The sequence below is a fragment of the Callithrix jacchus genome, chromosome 13 (genome assembly GCF_049354715.1).
Source record: "Callithrix jacchus isolate 240 chromosome 13, calJac240_pri, whole genome shotgun sequence".
Classification (NCBI taxonomy): domain Eukaryota; kingdom Metazoa; phylum Chordata; class Mammalia; order Primates; family Cebidae; genus Callithrix; species Callithrix jacchus.
Window position 1 is genome coordinate 11,731,389 of NC_133514.1, and position 14,986 is coordinate 11,746,374.

At 42.2% G+C, this 14,986-nt stretch overlaps 1 protein-coding gene across 1 annotated transcript in view; it reads right to left on the reverse strand.

Annotated features, from left to right (window-relative positions):
* Nucleotides 1-1,809: 1,809 nt before the first annotated feature.
* The window catches only part of LOC144579052 (uncharacterized), a 37,531-nt gene continuing 24,354 nt past the window's right edge, over nucleotides 1,810-14,986 (reverse strand). The window contains exons 3-6 of the mRNA XM_078348063.1: nucleotides 7,258-7,319; nucleotides 6,968-7,141; nucleotides 5,513-5,608; nucleotides 1,810-3,857 (exon numbers count right to left, since the gene is read on the reverse strand). Of these exons, the coding sequence (XP_078204189.1) occupies nucleotides 7,131-7,141; nucleotides 7,258-7,319 (73 nt within the window). The 3' untranslated portion in view covers nucleotides 1,810-3,857; nucleotides 5,513-5,608; nucleotides 6,968-7,130. The remainder of the gene's footprint in view (nucleotides 3,858-5,512; nucleotides 5,609-6,967; nucleotides 7,142-7,257; nucleotides 7,320-14,986) is intronic.

Here is a 14,986-nt window from a genome sequence, read left to right on the forward strand (position 1 = left end):
TATGTTTCCTTTGGGCTGCCATGCTTGGATAAGCAAGCCAATGGACATATGAAGACAGCAGATGAGCCTGATCTAGAAAGTGTAGATGACATTCTTTACTGGAATGCTTTGGTTTTCAGTACATGCTTCTCTTATTTTTTAAGTCAAATTAGTTTTAAAGTACTAAACTGAAATTTTGGGGAGACAGAGTCTTGCTCTGTTGCCTAGGCTGGGGTGCAGTGGCATGATCTTGGCTTGCTAGTCTCGACCTCCCAGGCTCAAGTAATCCTCCCACATCAGCCTCCCAAGTAGCTGGGAGTACAGGCACATACCACAATGCCTAACTCATTTTGGTTTTTTGTAGAAAAAGGTTCTCGTTAATGTTGCCCAAGCTTGTCTTGAACTCCAGGCTCAAGCAATCCACCTACCTTGGTTTTGCAAAGGGCTGGGATTCTGAGTGAGCCACCAAGCTTGGGTAAACTGAGATTTATTTAAGTAAATAAATTTCTCTTTTCATATGAACTACATAGATCTGTGGCCCAGGGGAGGTGTCTCCTCATCTCTGCCTCTTTTCCCAGTTCACAGATGTCCTTCCCATATCCATGTAGGCTGGGTCAGGGGCATCACTGGCTGTCACATCAGTCATGAAGTTCAGCTGGGGAGTTGGAGGTGTGTCTGTGCTGGTAGATAGTAGCAACTCCAGTTAGGCTGTTACTCAGGAGCAGGGATATAGAGCACTCCCACTCCTGGTCATTTGAGGCCATCCTTTCAGTGCTTTCAAAGACTGAAGATTTGAAGACTGGAAACTGCCATGGAGCCCTGCATAAATGGAATCTGGAAGTGGGAACCCATAGGGAGAAAGGTACTTTGTACTTAGGGAAATAGAGGTACAACTGCCAGGACTGTTTTTCCAGCAGTCTCTCTCGATGGATATCTGAGTGCCTATGAAGGTTTTTAAGGGCTTACTAGTTTATGTGGACCTGAACAAGGTAGGACCTATAGAGTGAAAATAATTGGATTTTTATAATTGTTAATATTTTAATCTTCCTGGGAAGAGTATCCTCAATAAGAAAATACATCTTATTAGACTTCTGTACATTTAGCTCTCACACATTTCAAATATAGCAGGGGATTCTCTGTACTCTTTTTGGACAAAAAAAGCATTGGGAACTTCTTAAGTGGTTTTCATGCTGAGGAATCAAGACTGCCATTTTGAAGTGACACATATTAGTCTTTTAACCAGAGATATTAGTCTTTTAACCAGAGATAGACAATGGACAAGAGACAGTGGATCTTCCTATCTTGTTTTAGGTCATAAGGTTCCTTCCAGTTTAGGTGATAAAAGTTATTCACTATTTGTTATGGAGCTCAAGGTCAGTTTTGATTGAATATTTTATAGATTTAGACAGCTGGAGGCAGAAATAGGTAACCGAAATCTATTTTTAGAACAGAGGCCATATTTTAATTGTATCAAGAAATGTTATTTAATATACAGATGGCTGACCTTTTCCCAGATTGTGTTTTTGTTTCTTGGAGGGGGAAGCTGAATATGAACTGGCAGTTAAAAAATTTGTTAAAAAAAAAAAAATCGACTTTCTTATTTTTATTGTCTATGTTTGCTCTAAAGCATTTTCCATGAACTGCGAACTGTATTCATGTCCTAACCCAGATGATGAAGAATAGACTGTGACTACCAAGGTAAAGTGGTCTCATAAAACCTTCTCACTCAGTCAACTTTTGCATAGTATTTACTTTTAAAATTTAGCAGTGACTTAACTACTATTGTTTATGATGGTTATGGAAAGTTAGTCAGAGAACACCATAGGCATATGGCTACTTGATTTAGAAAATTTATTTAATGTTGGTAACTAATAAAAATTGATAAATACTGTGACAGGGTCGGGGCTGAACAAAAATGAACTGAAACATACATAGCAACAGAAAAATCACATTAGGAAATGCTTTCTGCAATAGAGAAAATATGAGATTTGGTTAAGGTTTAATTAAATATTAATACTTTGCTTTCAAATCATACAAGTGTAACATCTGTATTTTTGCCAGTACAAATCTTCAGTGGATCAAATTACTTGTGGTAATCACGGAATCTCCCTGGCACCGTTAGTTGAAAAACCGTACAACAAAGAGCACATAACTGTTTTCCTTGGACATCTATTACTTGGATATTATATACTTGGTGGGAGAGATTGTTCCTCTATTTATATTATTGGCTCTGTAGTGAGACTAAAATATTAAAAATGGTAGGAAAAATAGCTGGGTGTGGTGATTTACACCTATAGTTCCAGCTACTTGGGAGTTTCAGGCTGCCCGAGACCAGAAGTTTGAGAACCACCTGGGCAGCATAACGAAGCTGCATCTGATTTATTATTAAAAATGATACTAAGTTCTGGGGTACATATGCAGAAAGTGCAGGTTACATAAATATACATGTGCTATGGTGGTTTGCTGCATCCATCCCCGTCATCTGCATTAGGTATTTCTCCTAATGTTATCCCTCCCCAATCCCTCCACCCCCTGCTTTCCCTCCCTTATTCCCCACTCCTCCCAACAGGCCTTGGTGTGTGACGTTCCCCTCCCTGTGTTCTTACTGTTCAACACCCACTTATGAGTGATAGCATGCAGTGTTCAGTTTTCTGTTCACGTGTCACTTTTCTGAGAATGATGGTTTCCAGTTTCATCCATGTCCTTGCAAAGGACATGAACTCATCCTTTCTTATAGCTGCATAGTATTCCATGGTGTATATGTGCTGCATTTTCTTTATCCAGTCTATCATTGATGAGCATTTAGGTTGGTTCCAAGTCTTTGCTATTGTAAACAGTGCCACAATAATCATATGTGTGCACGTGTGTTTATAACAGAATGATTTATAATCCTTTGGATACATACCCAGTAACGGGATAGCTGGATAAAATAGTGTTTCTAGTTCTGTATCTTGAGGAATTGCCACACTGCCTTCCACAGTGGCTGAACTAATTTACACTCCTGCCAACAGTGTAAATGCATTCCTATTTCTCCACATCCTCTCCAGCATCTATCTCCTGAGTTTTCAATAATCGCCATTCTAAATAGCATGAGATGGTATCTTAATGTGATTTTGATTTGCATTTCTCTAACGACCAGTGATGATGAGCTTCTTTTCATGTTTGTTGGCTGCATAAATGTCTTCATTTAAGAAGTGTCTGTTCATATCCTTTGCCCACTTTTTGACAGGGTTTTTATTAGCCATTTTTCAGATGGGTAGATTGCAATTTTTTTCCCCATTCTGTTGGTTGTGGTTCACTTTAATGATTGTTTCTTTTGCTGTGCAGAAGCTCTTAAGTTTAATTAGATCCCACTTGTCTATTTTGGCTTTTGTTACCACTGCTTTTGGTGTTTTAGTCATGAAGTTCTTGCCTATGCCTATGCCCTGAATGGTATTGCCTAGGTTTTCTTCTAGGGTTTTTATGGTGTTAGGTCTTATGTTTAAATCTTTAATCATCTGGAGTTAATTTGTGTATAAGGTGTAAGGAGGGATGTAGTTTCAGCTTTCTGCAGATGGCTATCCAGTTTTCCCAACACCATTTACTAAATAGGGAATCCTTTCCCCATTGCTTGTTTTTGTCATGTTTGTCAAAGATGAGATGGTCGTAGATGTGTGTCATTACTTCTGAGGCCTCTCTTTTATTCCATTGGTCTATATCTGTTTTGCTATCAGTACCATGCTATTTTGATTACTATCTCCTTGTAGTATAGTTTGAAGTCAGGTAGCATGATGCCTGTAGCTTTTTTTGTTGTCTGTGAATGAAGGCAGCCACACAGCTGAGGATGTCTGAATGCATACTGACATTTGCACATAATTACACGGTTATTAAAGCTCATTCTGTAAAATCATAAAGAAAAAATGGTTTTTTAAGGGGGTGCATAGGAAAAAAAGATGATTTAGGAAGAAAATATCAAAGATGGCTCTAATTCACTTTATTTTTTATCACTGATTCTTTTTTGTTTCTTTGAGATGGAGTCTCACTATGTCACTCAGGTTGGAGTACAGTAGTGTGTTCTTAGAACACTGCAACCTCTGTCTCTTGGGTTTGAGCAATTCTTCTGCCTTAGCTTCCCAAGTCTGGGACTACAGGTACATGCCACCACACCTGGCTAATTTTTTGTATTTTAGTAGAGATGGGGTTTCACTGTGTTGCCCAAGCTGGTAGGCAGTCTGTCCCCCTTGACCTCCCAGAATGCTGGGATTACAGGCATGAGCCACCATGCTGGACCACATTCCTTTATTTATTTGGTGACAGGGTCTCACTGTGTCTCACCCAGGATGTAGTAGCATGATCACGGCTCTCTGCAGCCTCCAGCTCCTAACCTAAAGTGATCCTCCCACCTCAACCTCCTGAGTAGCTGGGACTTTAGGTGTGAGCCATTATGACTGGCTAATTATTTTTTATTTTTGTAGAGACAGAGTCTCCCTATGTTGCCCAAGCTGATCTTGAGCTCCCAGGCTCAAGCAATCCTCCCACTTTGGCCTTACAGAGTGTTGGGATTATAGGCATGAGCCACCATGCCCTAGCAGCTTTTAAAAATTTTACATTAAAAAAGGCTAATGCGGGCCAGGAAGATTATATGCCTAGCACTTCAGGAGGCCAAAGTGGGAGGACTTGGTGAGCTCAGGAGTTAAAGACCAGCCTGGGCAACATTGGGTGACTATCTCCACAAAAAGTAAAAATAAAAAATATGACCCAGTCATCATGGCTCACACCTATATTCCCAGCTACCAAGAGGCAGAGGTGGGAGGACTGCTCAAGGCCCAAAGGTGGATGCTGTAGGGAGCCATGATTGTGTCATTGCACTCAAGCCTGGGCAACACAGCCAGACCCAAAATAAAACAGGTTGCAGGTCGAGGTGCGGGGGGGTGGGAGGGGGGAAGGCTGACATGACAAAGCATTAGCAATTATCAAATCTGGGTGATAAGCTTATTGAGTTTTATTATATTAGTCTTTCTATGTGACTCTAGCCAGGCTGGAGTACAGTGGCTCAATCTCAGCTCACTGTAATTGCCGCCTCCTGGTTTTAAGCAATTCTCCTGCCTCAACCTCCCAAGTAGCTGGGATTACAGGCACCTACCACCACACCTGGCTATTTTTTTTTATTTTTATTTTTAGTGGAGACAGGGTTTCACCACATGGGCCAGGCTGGTCTCAAACTCCTGACCTCTGGTAATCCACCCACCTCAGCCTCCCAAGTGCTAACATTAAAGGTGTGAGCCACCACACTTGGCAAACTGAACACTTATAATAAAAAGTTGAACACATTCATTTTTTAAAAATAATTTCAAATTTATAGAAAAATTACTCAAATCATACTAAGTGTTCACTCAACTCACCACTATTAATATGTTAGCAAGTTTACAGTAACATTCTGTCTCTATCCATTCTCTCTCACACACACACACAAACACACACGCACGCACGCACGCAAACACATCATCTTTTTCTAAACCATTCAGACAGTTAAAGGCCTAGCACAGTGGCTCACCTGTAATCCCAGCACCTTGGTAGGTTGAGGTGGGTGGATCACCTGAGGTCAGAAGTTTGAGACCAGCCTTGTCAACAAGGTGAAAAACCATCTCTCCTGAAAATACAAAAATTAGTCAGGCATGGTGGTGCATGCCTATAATCCCAGCTACTCAGGAGGCTGAGACAGGAGAATTGCTTAGAGACAGAAGAACTGCTTAGACCCAGGAGGCAGAGGATGCAGATCATGCCACTGCACTCCAGCCTGGCCAACAGAATGAGACTCTGTCTCAAAAAAAAAAAGGTAAGATGTAGGCTCTACACATCTTTACCCCCAAAAAACTGGGTGTATTCCCTTACAATCCAGAACATGCTCTTATGTAACTGGAGCACAATTTTCCAAAACAAGAATGAATGTTATTAGCATGCATCTGGTGTCCTACAGTCATACAAATCACATCAACTGCCCCAGTGACACTCTTTAATAGTAATTTGAAGAAATTATTTAAAACATCTAATCTCTTAAAAAGATGTTTGTAAAAAGTTCATAAAGAGAAGAATGAGACCGGGCATGGTGGCTCATTCCTAAATCCCAGCACTCTGGGAGGCTAAAGAAGAATCACTTGAGCTCAGGAGTTGGAGACCAGGCTGGGCAACATGGTGAAACCCCATCTCTGCAAAAAATACAAAAACCTTTTGGGCATGGTGGAGCCTGCCTACAGTCCCAGCTACTTGGGAGGCTGAGGCAGGAGCACCACCTGAACCTGGTAGATCAAGACTGCAGTGAGCTACAATTGTGCCACTGCACTCCAGCCTCAGTGACAGAGTGAAAGCCCGTCTCCAAAAAACCAAAAAGATGATGCATATTAGGGTGTAAGATTCTTCAAATAATCCCCAATAAGATGTTGACAATGGGCAGATAAAGACGTACAAAAGAAAAACCACTGGCTGGGCACAGTGGCTCACAGCTGTAAATGCCAGCACTTCGGGAGGCTGATGTGGGTGGATCACCTGAGGTCAGGAGTCCAAGACCAGCCTGACCAACATGGCAAAACCCCGTCTCTACTAAAAATACAAAAATTAACCAGGCATGATGGTGCACACTTGTAATCCTAGCTACCTGGGAGACTGAAGCAGGAGAACTGCTTGAACCCAGGAGGCAGACGTTGTAGTGAGCTGAGATCATGCCACTGCACTCCAGCCTGGGAGACAGAGTGAGTCCATCTCAAAAAGAAGAGAAGACCAGAAGGAGGCATACTAAAATGGTGACAGTGGTTGCCTCTGGGGGTTTCCTTACTACTGATCTGAACATGTGTTTTTTTAACCCATATTTCCTATGGTGACACAGTATTATTTTTTAAGGAGTGGGTGATGGGAGGGGAACAATGTCAATAACAACTATAGCTAATATTTTTAAAAACCCAAATCTGTCGGGTTGAACATGATGTCTAGGCAAGAAAAACAAATAAATAATTACCCAAATCTGAAGCTAAAGCAAGAGCAGTCCGGTGTATGGCTTTCCCAGGCCAAGCCTTCTGCAGAGATTTAACCTCATGGCTCTTGTGTTTATCACATTCAAGGTGATAAACTTGTAGGACAGAGTCGGTGTCTCTGAGACCACATGGCCAGCACAGGCAGATTCAAGACAACTCTGCAGAACAGCAAAGGAGAGAGAACTCAAACGGGGAGCTCAGCATGTTCGTTCGTTCATTCATTCATTCATTCATTCCCCACCACCTCCCTGAGGTCTCGGCGGCCCAGCCTTACCCTGTGATCCACCAGAAGGTGACCCTAGACAGGTAGGAGGCACTGGACTCTGGGCAGGGATTCTAGTGGAAAGAAAGAACAGGTTAGGGAGGAAGAGGGAAAGGAATGATCCAACTTTTCATCCAGGCCAGAGCTTGGCAAGGAGTAGTCAGCTGCCTATTCTTTCTTCAGGAGGACCAGTGTCCATGCCAAAAGGATTCTCTCATAGCAGTTCCTCTCGTTTCACTCAACAGAGTGTCTACCAGGCGCAACCAAAATACAACAAGCTATCGACCTGCCTTATCTTCTATTCCCGCAGCAACCCTAGGAGCTGGTGTTACCATCATCCCCACTTCACTCATTCATTTGACAAGTATTTCCTGAGCACCTACTATGTGCTAGGCACTCTACAAGGTACTACAGGGTTACCTTAGATCCTCACGACAACCTCATAAGCTGGTATTCCTATTGTCCCCATTTTCCTCATTCAGGCATTGAACATTTATTGACCTCCTACTATGAGCTAGACATGCTACCAAGAACTTACATACTTGCATATTTTATATCCTCAAGGAATTCTATAAACATGGTATTACTATTATCTCCACTTCATTCATTCATCCAACAAATATTTCCTGAGCACCATCCATGTGCCAAGCACCCTGCATACAAATCTAAACAGAAATGACCCAGCCCGTATGGAGCTTGTGGTCTACTGCAGTAATCATCAGTAATATCGCCAAGATTCTCTGCCGTTAATAGCTAGCTCTGTTCTCAGCGCTTTATACAAATTACCCTATTTAATCTTCATCCCCACCTCACGAGGTAGGTGAAAGTACTGTATCATCCCTGTTTTGCAGTTAAGAGAAACTGGGGACCAAGAATGAAATGATTTGTTCAAGGTCCCACAGCTAAAAGTGGTGGAGACAGGACGTGAGCCCCAAAGAGTCAGGCTCCAGCGAGACATGTATCAAATGATCACAAAAACAAATGCAAAACTGCAACTTCTGGACCTTGATATGTGTCCTGAAGGTAGAGAAATATTACCAGTCAGACAAAGTCAGCACATGGGGGCTGATCTGGTGTACCAAGGTCAGAGAAGCTCCCCCAAGGAAGACAGTCAAGCTGGCACCTGAAAGATGAGTAGAGGAGAACCAAATAATAAGGACAGGTAAGGCCTTCCCAGCAGACAGCAGCGTGTGCAAAGGCCTGGTGGTAGAAGGAAGCATGGCAGACTCCAGGAACCAAGAGGCGGCCTGAGCAGTCTACACTGAAGGCTGTGCACAGTCTGTACTGCAGGCCACACATTTTGGTATTCCTTCTAAGGGCAAGGGAAAGTACTGAGACTCTAAGCAAGCTATCAAATTACTTATTTCCCAGAGGCATGAAGATGAGCCCCAACTCAACAAACAGGCAAGGAAATGGACCGACACAAAGTCCTGGGATGACAGACCAAGCCTGGCTTTCAACACAGATGCATTCGGGTCAAAATTCTGAAACACAAGCTTTAAGCAGGAGAGGAAGAAAGGTCACCATGCAGCAATGAGAGCTTTAGCCAAGGACTCCACTCAAAGTCCCAGCCTTGTGCAGAGATAAGGTGTTTACAGAGCCCGATAAGGCAGCATATGCTCCTCAAGTGGTTTCCATCCAAGGCCCGGCATACTTTTCAAGAAATACTGTATCCTGGTGGGGTGTGGTGGTTCACATCTGTAACCCCAGCACTTTGGGAGGCCAAGGCAGGCGGATCACTGGAGTTCAGGAGTTGGAGATCAGCCTGGCCAACATGGCAAAACCCTGTTTCTACTAAAAATACAAAATTAGCTGAGAGTGGTGGCTCACAACAATATAGTCCCAGCTACTCAGGAGGCTGAGGTAGGGGAATCACTTGAACCCAGGAGGCAGAGGTTGCAGCGAGCTGATATCCCACCACTGCACTCCACTCTGGGGACCCTGCCTGTATCTGGGCCCTAGCCCCACCAGGGATTCTGATTAAGCTGGTTTGGGGTGCAACTGGGGCACTGAAACTTTTTGTTTTAAACATTCATATTCTTCTCGGAAAAGTAGCTGGGCAGGAAATATGCAACATAAGCCAAGAGCATTGTGTCACACTGGACAACAAGGAAACTTAGCATTAAACAGGATTGTTACAAGGTCTACGAGCCAAGCAGAAGTGGCACCACAGGCTAAAAACGGGAGAATTTGAGCTTGGACGAGGAGAGTAAGTGCAACAGGTCCAAACAATACCACACATATTTGTGGTGTTTTTTTGTTTTGTTTTGTTTTTGAGACTGACTCTTGCTCTGTCTCCCAGACTGGAGTGCAGTGGCATGATCTTGGCTCACTGTAACCTCTGTCTCCTGGGTCCAAGTGATCCTCCTGCCTCGGCCTCCCAAGTAGCTGGGATTACAATGAGCCAAGACACTGCGCTAATTTTTGTATTTTCAGGAGAGATGAGGTTTCACCCTTTTGGTAACCAGACTGATCTTGAACTCCTGACCTCAAGTGATCCACCCACCTCAGTCTCCCAAAGTGCTTGGATTACAGAAATGAGCCACTACACCTGGCCAAAAACCTCTATGTGTACTTCAAATTTTAATGATTAATTTCACATTATAATGTGAAAAGTAATGCGTCTCTAGCAGTCTTATCCCCAAAAGTGGGTCTGATTATAAAGCACAACTTTGCTCAGTCCCATTTGCCTTCAAATCACCTATTTTGAGTAAATACACTAGTTTCATTTTTTACCCCTGAATAGGGATGGTAAATACTACTAGGGAAAAAACCATAATTAGCACCAGTACAAATTCAAGGTTTCCAACCTGAACATAAGCATTGCTTTGTAATTTCTTTTTTTTTTTTTTCCACCCCAGGTTACAGTTTCCTATTACCCCAAAATGAAATCTCAAATGTCCTCCATTCTGCATAAATCCACACTGGCCCCTGAGTGGAAAACATCAACCTTCAATTCTGGGTCTCTCCACTTCACCTTCACACCACTGATTTCCCACTGCCTGTGCTTATGTATGTCTAGCATTAGACAGGACTCCTAGGGAAGAGGAACTCACATTCATTTCTGGATCCTGAGGGCAAAACTCCAAAGTTTGAATAAGGAAAAAAATAACTCCAATTCATGTACCTCTCAAAAATGGCCATGTGTATTCAAGCTCTGATTGTTTTCCTGATCCAGTTCTCCACCCTACAAAATAGGCCAAGGGCGGGGGAGTCTTACAAAACAGGCCATGAAGGCAAAAACGTCTAGAGATTACTCCCCCATGGTAATCTTTGCAAATAAAACTCTTAGACCTAGCTTTTACTAATAAAAATTTCATACCTTTTTTTTTTTTTTTTTTTGAGACAGGGTCTTGCGCTCTGTCACCCAGGCTGGAGTACAATTATAGCTCACTGCAACCTCCTCATCCTGAGCTGAAGCAATCCTCCCACCTCAGCCTTCCAAGTGTTGGGGCCACAGGCACAAACCACCATGTGTGGCTAATTTTTTGTAGAGATGGGGTTTCACCATGTTGCCCAGGCTGGTCTCAAACTTCTGGGCTCACAGGATCTGCCTGTCTCAGCCTCCCAAAGTGCTGGGATGACAGGCATGAGCCACTGTGTCCAGCACCAATACCACATTTTAATTATGTGCTGAGGTGGCTGGATTGAAGGAAGAAATGGGTACTCCATTTTCTTTTATTTCCCAGTCCTAAGGGGTTTTAAACACACTAATATTAAAGTTGAAATGCCCTAGAGCTGAAAAGGAGATTTAAAAACTTAACAATCTCACAGTATCTGGTATCAGTTGAAGAAAAATAATAAAATGCAAGGTACTTATTGTTATTTTAAAAGAATTTGAGTGAATTTTGCATCTGTAAAAATGAAATAAGAATAATCTGAGGAAAGATTAGAGATGAAAAGCATGATTTACCAAATTTTAAACAGCAATAGAAGCAATAAATAACAGATGAAATGTAACCAAACAAAAATTAGTAATTTACCCTTTTAGTAGGATAAATGAATTATCCTAAACTCAAATCAAAAGGAAATAGATTAACAAGATGAAAGAAAAAATGATAGAAATATGCAGATCAACCTTACCAGTGGTGCGTATAGAAAGAAAACTGTATTTTTTTGACAGATTTACTGAGCATGGAGCATCTAGTACACTAGACATGATACAATAGGGAATAAGACAGACATGAAGTGTGTCTTCAAAATGTCCACATTCTAGAACATATGAAGCTAAAGTAGTAACCAAAGAAATTACTGAAGACTATGCTTATGAAGAAAAGGGGTAGGAAGAGAAGGACAGGAAAAAAATAAACGTATACATTTTATGTTTTAGCCAAATTTAAGGCAAAGAGATTCTGATAGAATTTCAAAGATTTCAGAGATAAAGTGTCCTTCAAGCACACTGAGGACAGGGTGTCTAGGGTAATCAAGTTTTTTAAAACATCTGGATGGAAATGTTTTTAAACGAATACCACACGTGGACAAGGATATGGTTACACTGGCACTCCCATACGTTTCAAGTGGGAATATAAATTGTTTTAATTTTCTAGATGTAAATTAGACGATTCCACTTCATGTACAGTTTAAGAACCTTACTAAGGTTTCTGCCAGGCATGGTAGTTGATGCCTGCGATGCCAGCACTTTGGGAGGTTGAGGAAGGCAGATCACTTGAGGTCAGGTGGATCACCTGAGGTCAGGAGGTCAAGACCAGCCTGGCTAACATGGTGGAATGTTATCACCTCTACTAAAAATACAAAAATGAGCTGAGTGTGTGGCACATACCTGAAATTGTAGCTACTTGGGAGGCTGAGGCAGAACTGTTGAACCCAGGAGGCAGAGGTTGCAGTGAGCAGGGATTGTGCCACCACACTCCAGCCTGGGCAACAATGCAATACTCTGTCAAATAAATAAATGAATAGAATCTAGGCAACAGAGCGATACTCTATGAAATAAATAAATAGAACCTGGGCAAAAACCGGATACTTTGTCAAATAAATAAATTAAATAATAAATAAATAAAGCCTTAGTAAGGTTTCTTACGCCCTTCCCATCCCCTTCCATTCTTAGGGCTATTGTCATACCTTTTACTCCCACGTCATAAAACTTACAATGCATTATTATTTTTGCTTTAAACAACTATCTTTTTAAAGTTACTATTTCTTTAATTCACAACGTTGTGTCTCCATCACTACTAATTGCAGAACATTTCCATCACACAAAAAGGGAAATCCTGTACCTCTAAGCAGTCACCTTCTATACAACAATCTTTTAAAGAGATTAAAATAAAGAAAAAAACACGTCTTATTTTTACTCCCATAGTTAGCATTTCTAGCACTTCTCAATCCTTTGTCATTTCCTCCTGCCTGAATAACTTCAACATTTCTTGCGGAGGTCTACCAGCAACAAGTTCCAGTAGGCCTTTTTTTTTTTTTTGACAGGGTCTCGCTCTGTCACCCAGGCTAAAGTGCAGTGTGACTCAATTATAGCTCATTGCAGCTTCTGCTTCCTGGGCTAAAGCAATCCTCTCATATCAGTCTCCCAAGGAGCTGGGACCACAGGTGCGCCACTATGCCTGGCTTTTTGTATTCTTTGTAGAGGTGGGGATTTGCCATGTCACCCAGGCTGGTCTCAAACTCCTGGACTCAAGAAATCCTCCTACCTCACTCTCCCAAACTACTGAGATTGCAGGTGTTGGCCACTGCACCCAGCCCCAGTAGGCTTTTTAATAAAGTACCTGACAGATGTCTCTCCAGGCAAGGCGCAGTGGCCACACCTGTAATCCCAACACTTTGGGAGCCCGAGGCAGGCACATCATGAGGTCAGGAGTTTGAGACCAGCCTGGCCAACATAGTGAAACGCCATCTCTATTAAAAATACAAAAATATTAGGTGTGGTGGCATGCTCCTGTAATCTCACCTACTCAGGAGGCTGAGGCAAGAGAATCGCATGAACCTAGGATTATTGAAAGCCTAACATGAGTTTTGTGTTTTAGATTTTGTGTATTTCTTTAAATAGCAATGGATTTTGTTCTCACACACAGGTAAGATTCTTTAAATCAGCTGGATCTTCCAAGACTTGCTTTTTCATTGTTAGGGTAGGTCCAGAGTACCCTTTGACTTAGGGCTAATTTAGACTCATTACAAAAAACCATGCCCTTTTGATGCCTTTGTATATACTCTGGCTAATGGCAACACAGACTATTCCCAGCTCTGTGTGAGTTTCAGGAATCGTTTGGCCTGCTCCTTTCCCAGTGGGGTTCTTTCTCTGGCCTCAGGTGCTCTCCTCTCATGCATGTGTAGGTCAGCACCTAACCTGATTTCAGGAGAATCGTCCACCTGCCTCTGGAGTTGTGTGTACAACTCCCACCTCTCTGGTACACTGCCCCACAAATTAGGACAATCTTCCCTCCCCACCAGTCCTCTCAATTCAGTCAGACACCAGGCTTTAATTTGGGTTCCCCATCCCTGCTCTGCACCCTGAAAACTACCTCCAGATAATAAATTGGAGGAACCATAGAATTCAGCAGGTTTGTTTCCCACCTTTCAGTGACCACAGTCTTGTGGTGCCTGTTACCCAGTGCCTACAAATTACTATTTCATACATTGTCCAGTTTTCTAGTTGCTCAAAATAGCAAGGTAAATCCATTCCTTTTTATTCCATCACTGCTGGACAGAGTATATATTCAAGTAAGTTTCTCAATTTTGTATCTTGTTGTTGCTGTTTTGAGACAAGCTCTCACTCTCACCCAAGCTGAAGTGCAGTGGCTCATAACTCACTGCAGCCTCAAACTCCTGGGCTCTAGGCATCCTTCCACCCAGGCCTCCCACAGCGCGGGGATTACAAGCATGCGCGTGCCATTACGCCCTCCATTTAGTATCTCAAGGCTTAGTCTTCATTGAGCTCTACCTCTTTAAAACACCAAACACTATTTTTCTTCCCTTTTTTTGGAATTTGCTCTGCTCTTCTTAGTTTGACACTTAACTCTTAATTCTCCTACCTCTTTGATTATGATTTCTGATTCTTGAATCCGGAAAGTTTAGGCAAGTTTCCAAATTCCTATTCTTGCCACATTTTCTTCTACATCTGTGTAGGACTTCACTGTGTGAAATTTCAACCAGTCCCACAAATTCATTCATGATCTCTTTTGGGGCTCTTAACAGAAGTAACTATGTGACTGGCCTTGGACTTCTTCACTCACGGGGGGGTAAAAGGTGAATACAAAATATAATTTCTACATTTTCAAGTGTGTCTGGTGTGTGTGTATAACTTTTCTCTTTTTGTTTTTTTTTTTTGAGTAGAGTCTTGCTCTGTCACCCAGGCAGTTCAGTGGTGGAATCTTGGCTCACTGCAACTTCTGCCTCCAGGGTTCAAGCGATTCTCATGCCTCAGCCTCCCGAGTAGCCAGGACTACAGGCACGTGCCACTGTGCCCGACTCTTCTTTTTTTATTTGTAGTAGAGATGGGGTTTCACCATTGGCCAGGCTTATCTTGAACTCCTGGTCTTAAGTGATCCACCAGCCTCAGCCTCCCAAAGTACTGGGATTGCAGGCATGAGCCACCATGCTGGCTAGAAAAATACTTTTATATACATACAGCCAGAGGAAAATACAGAAGCTAATTCACTTAAAGTGTTAAGAAGGATGATCTGCTTTATGGGTAACATTATCTTATTTTTCTGTATTTTCAATACACACATTTTAAGTCTCGATTTCTAGCTCATAACTCCAGCTGTTTTTGCAGGCC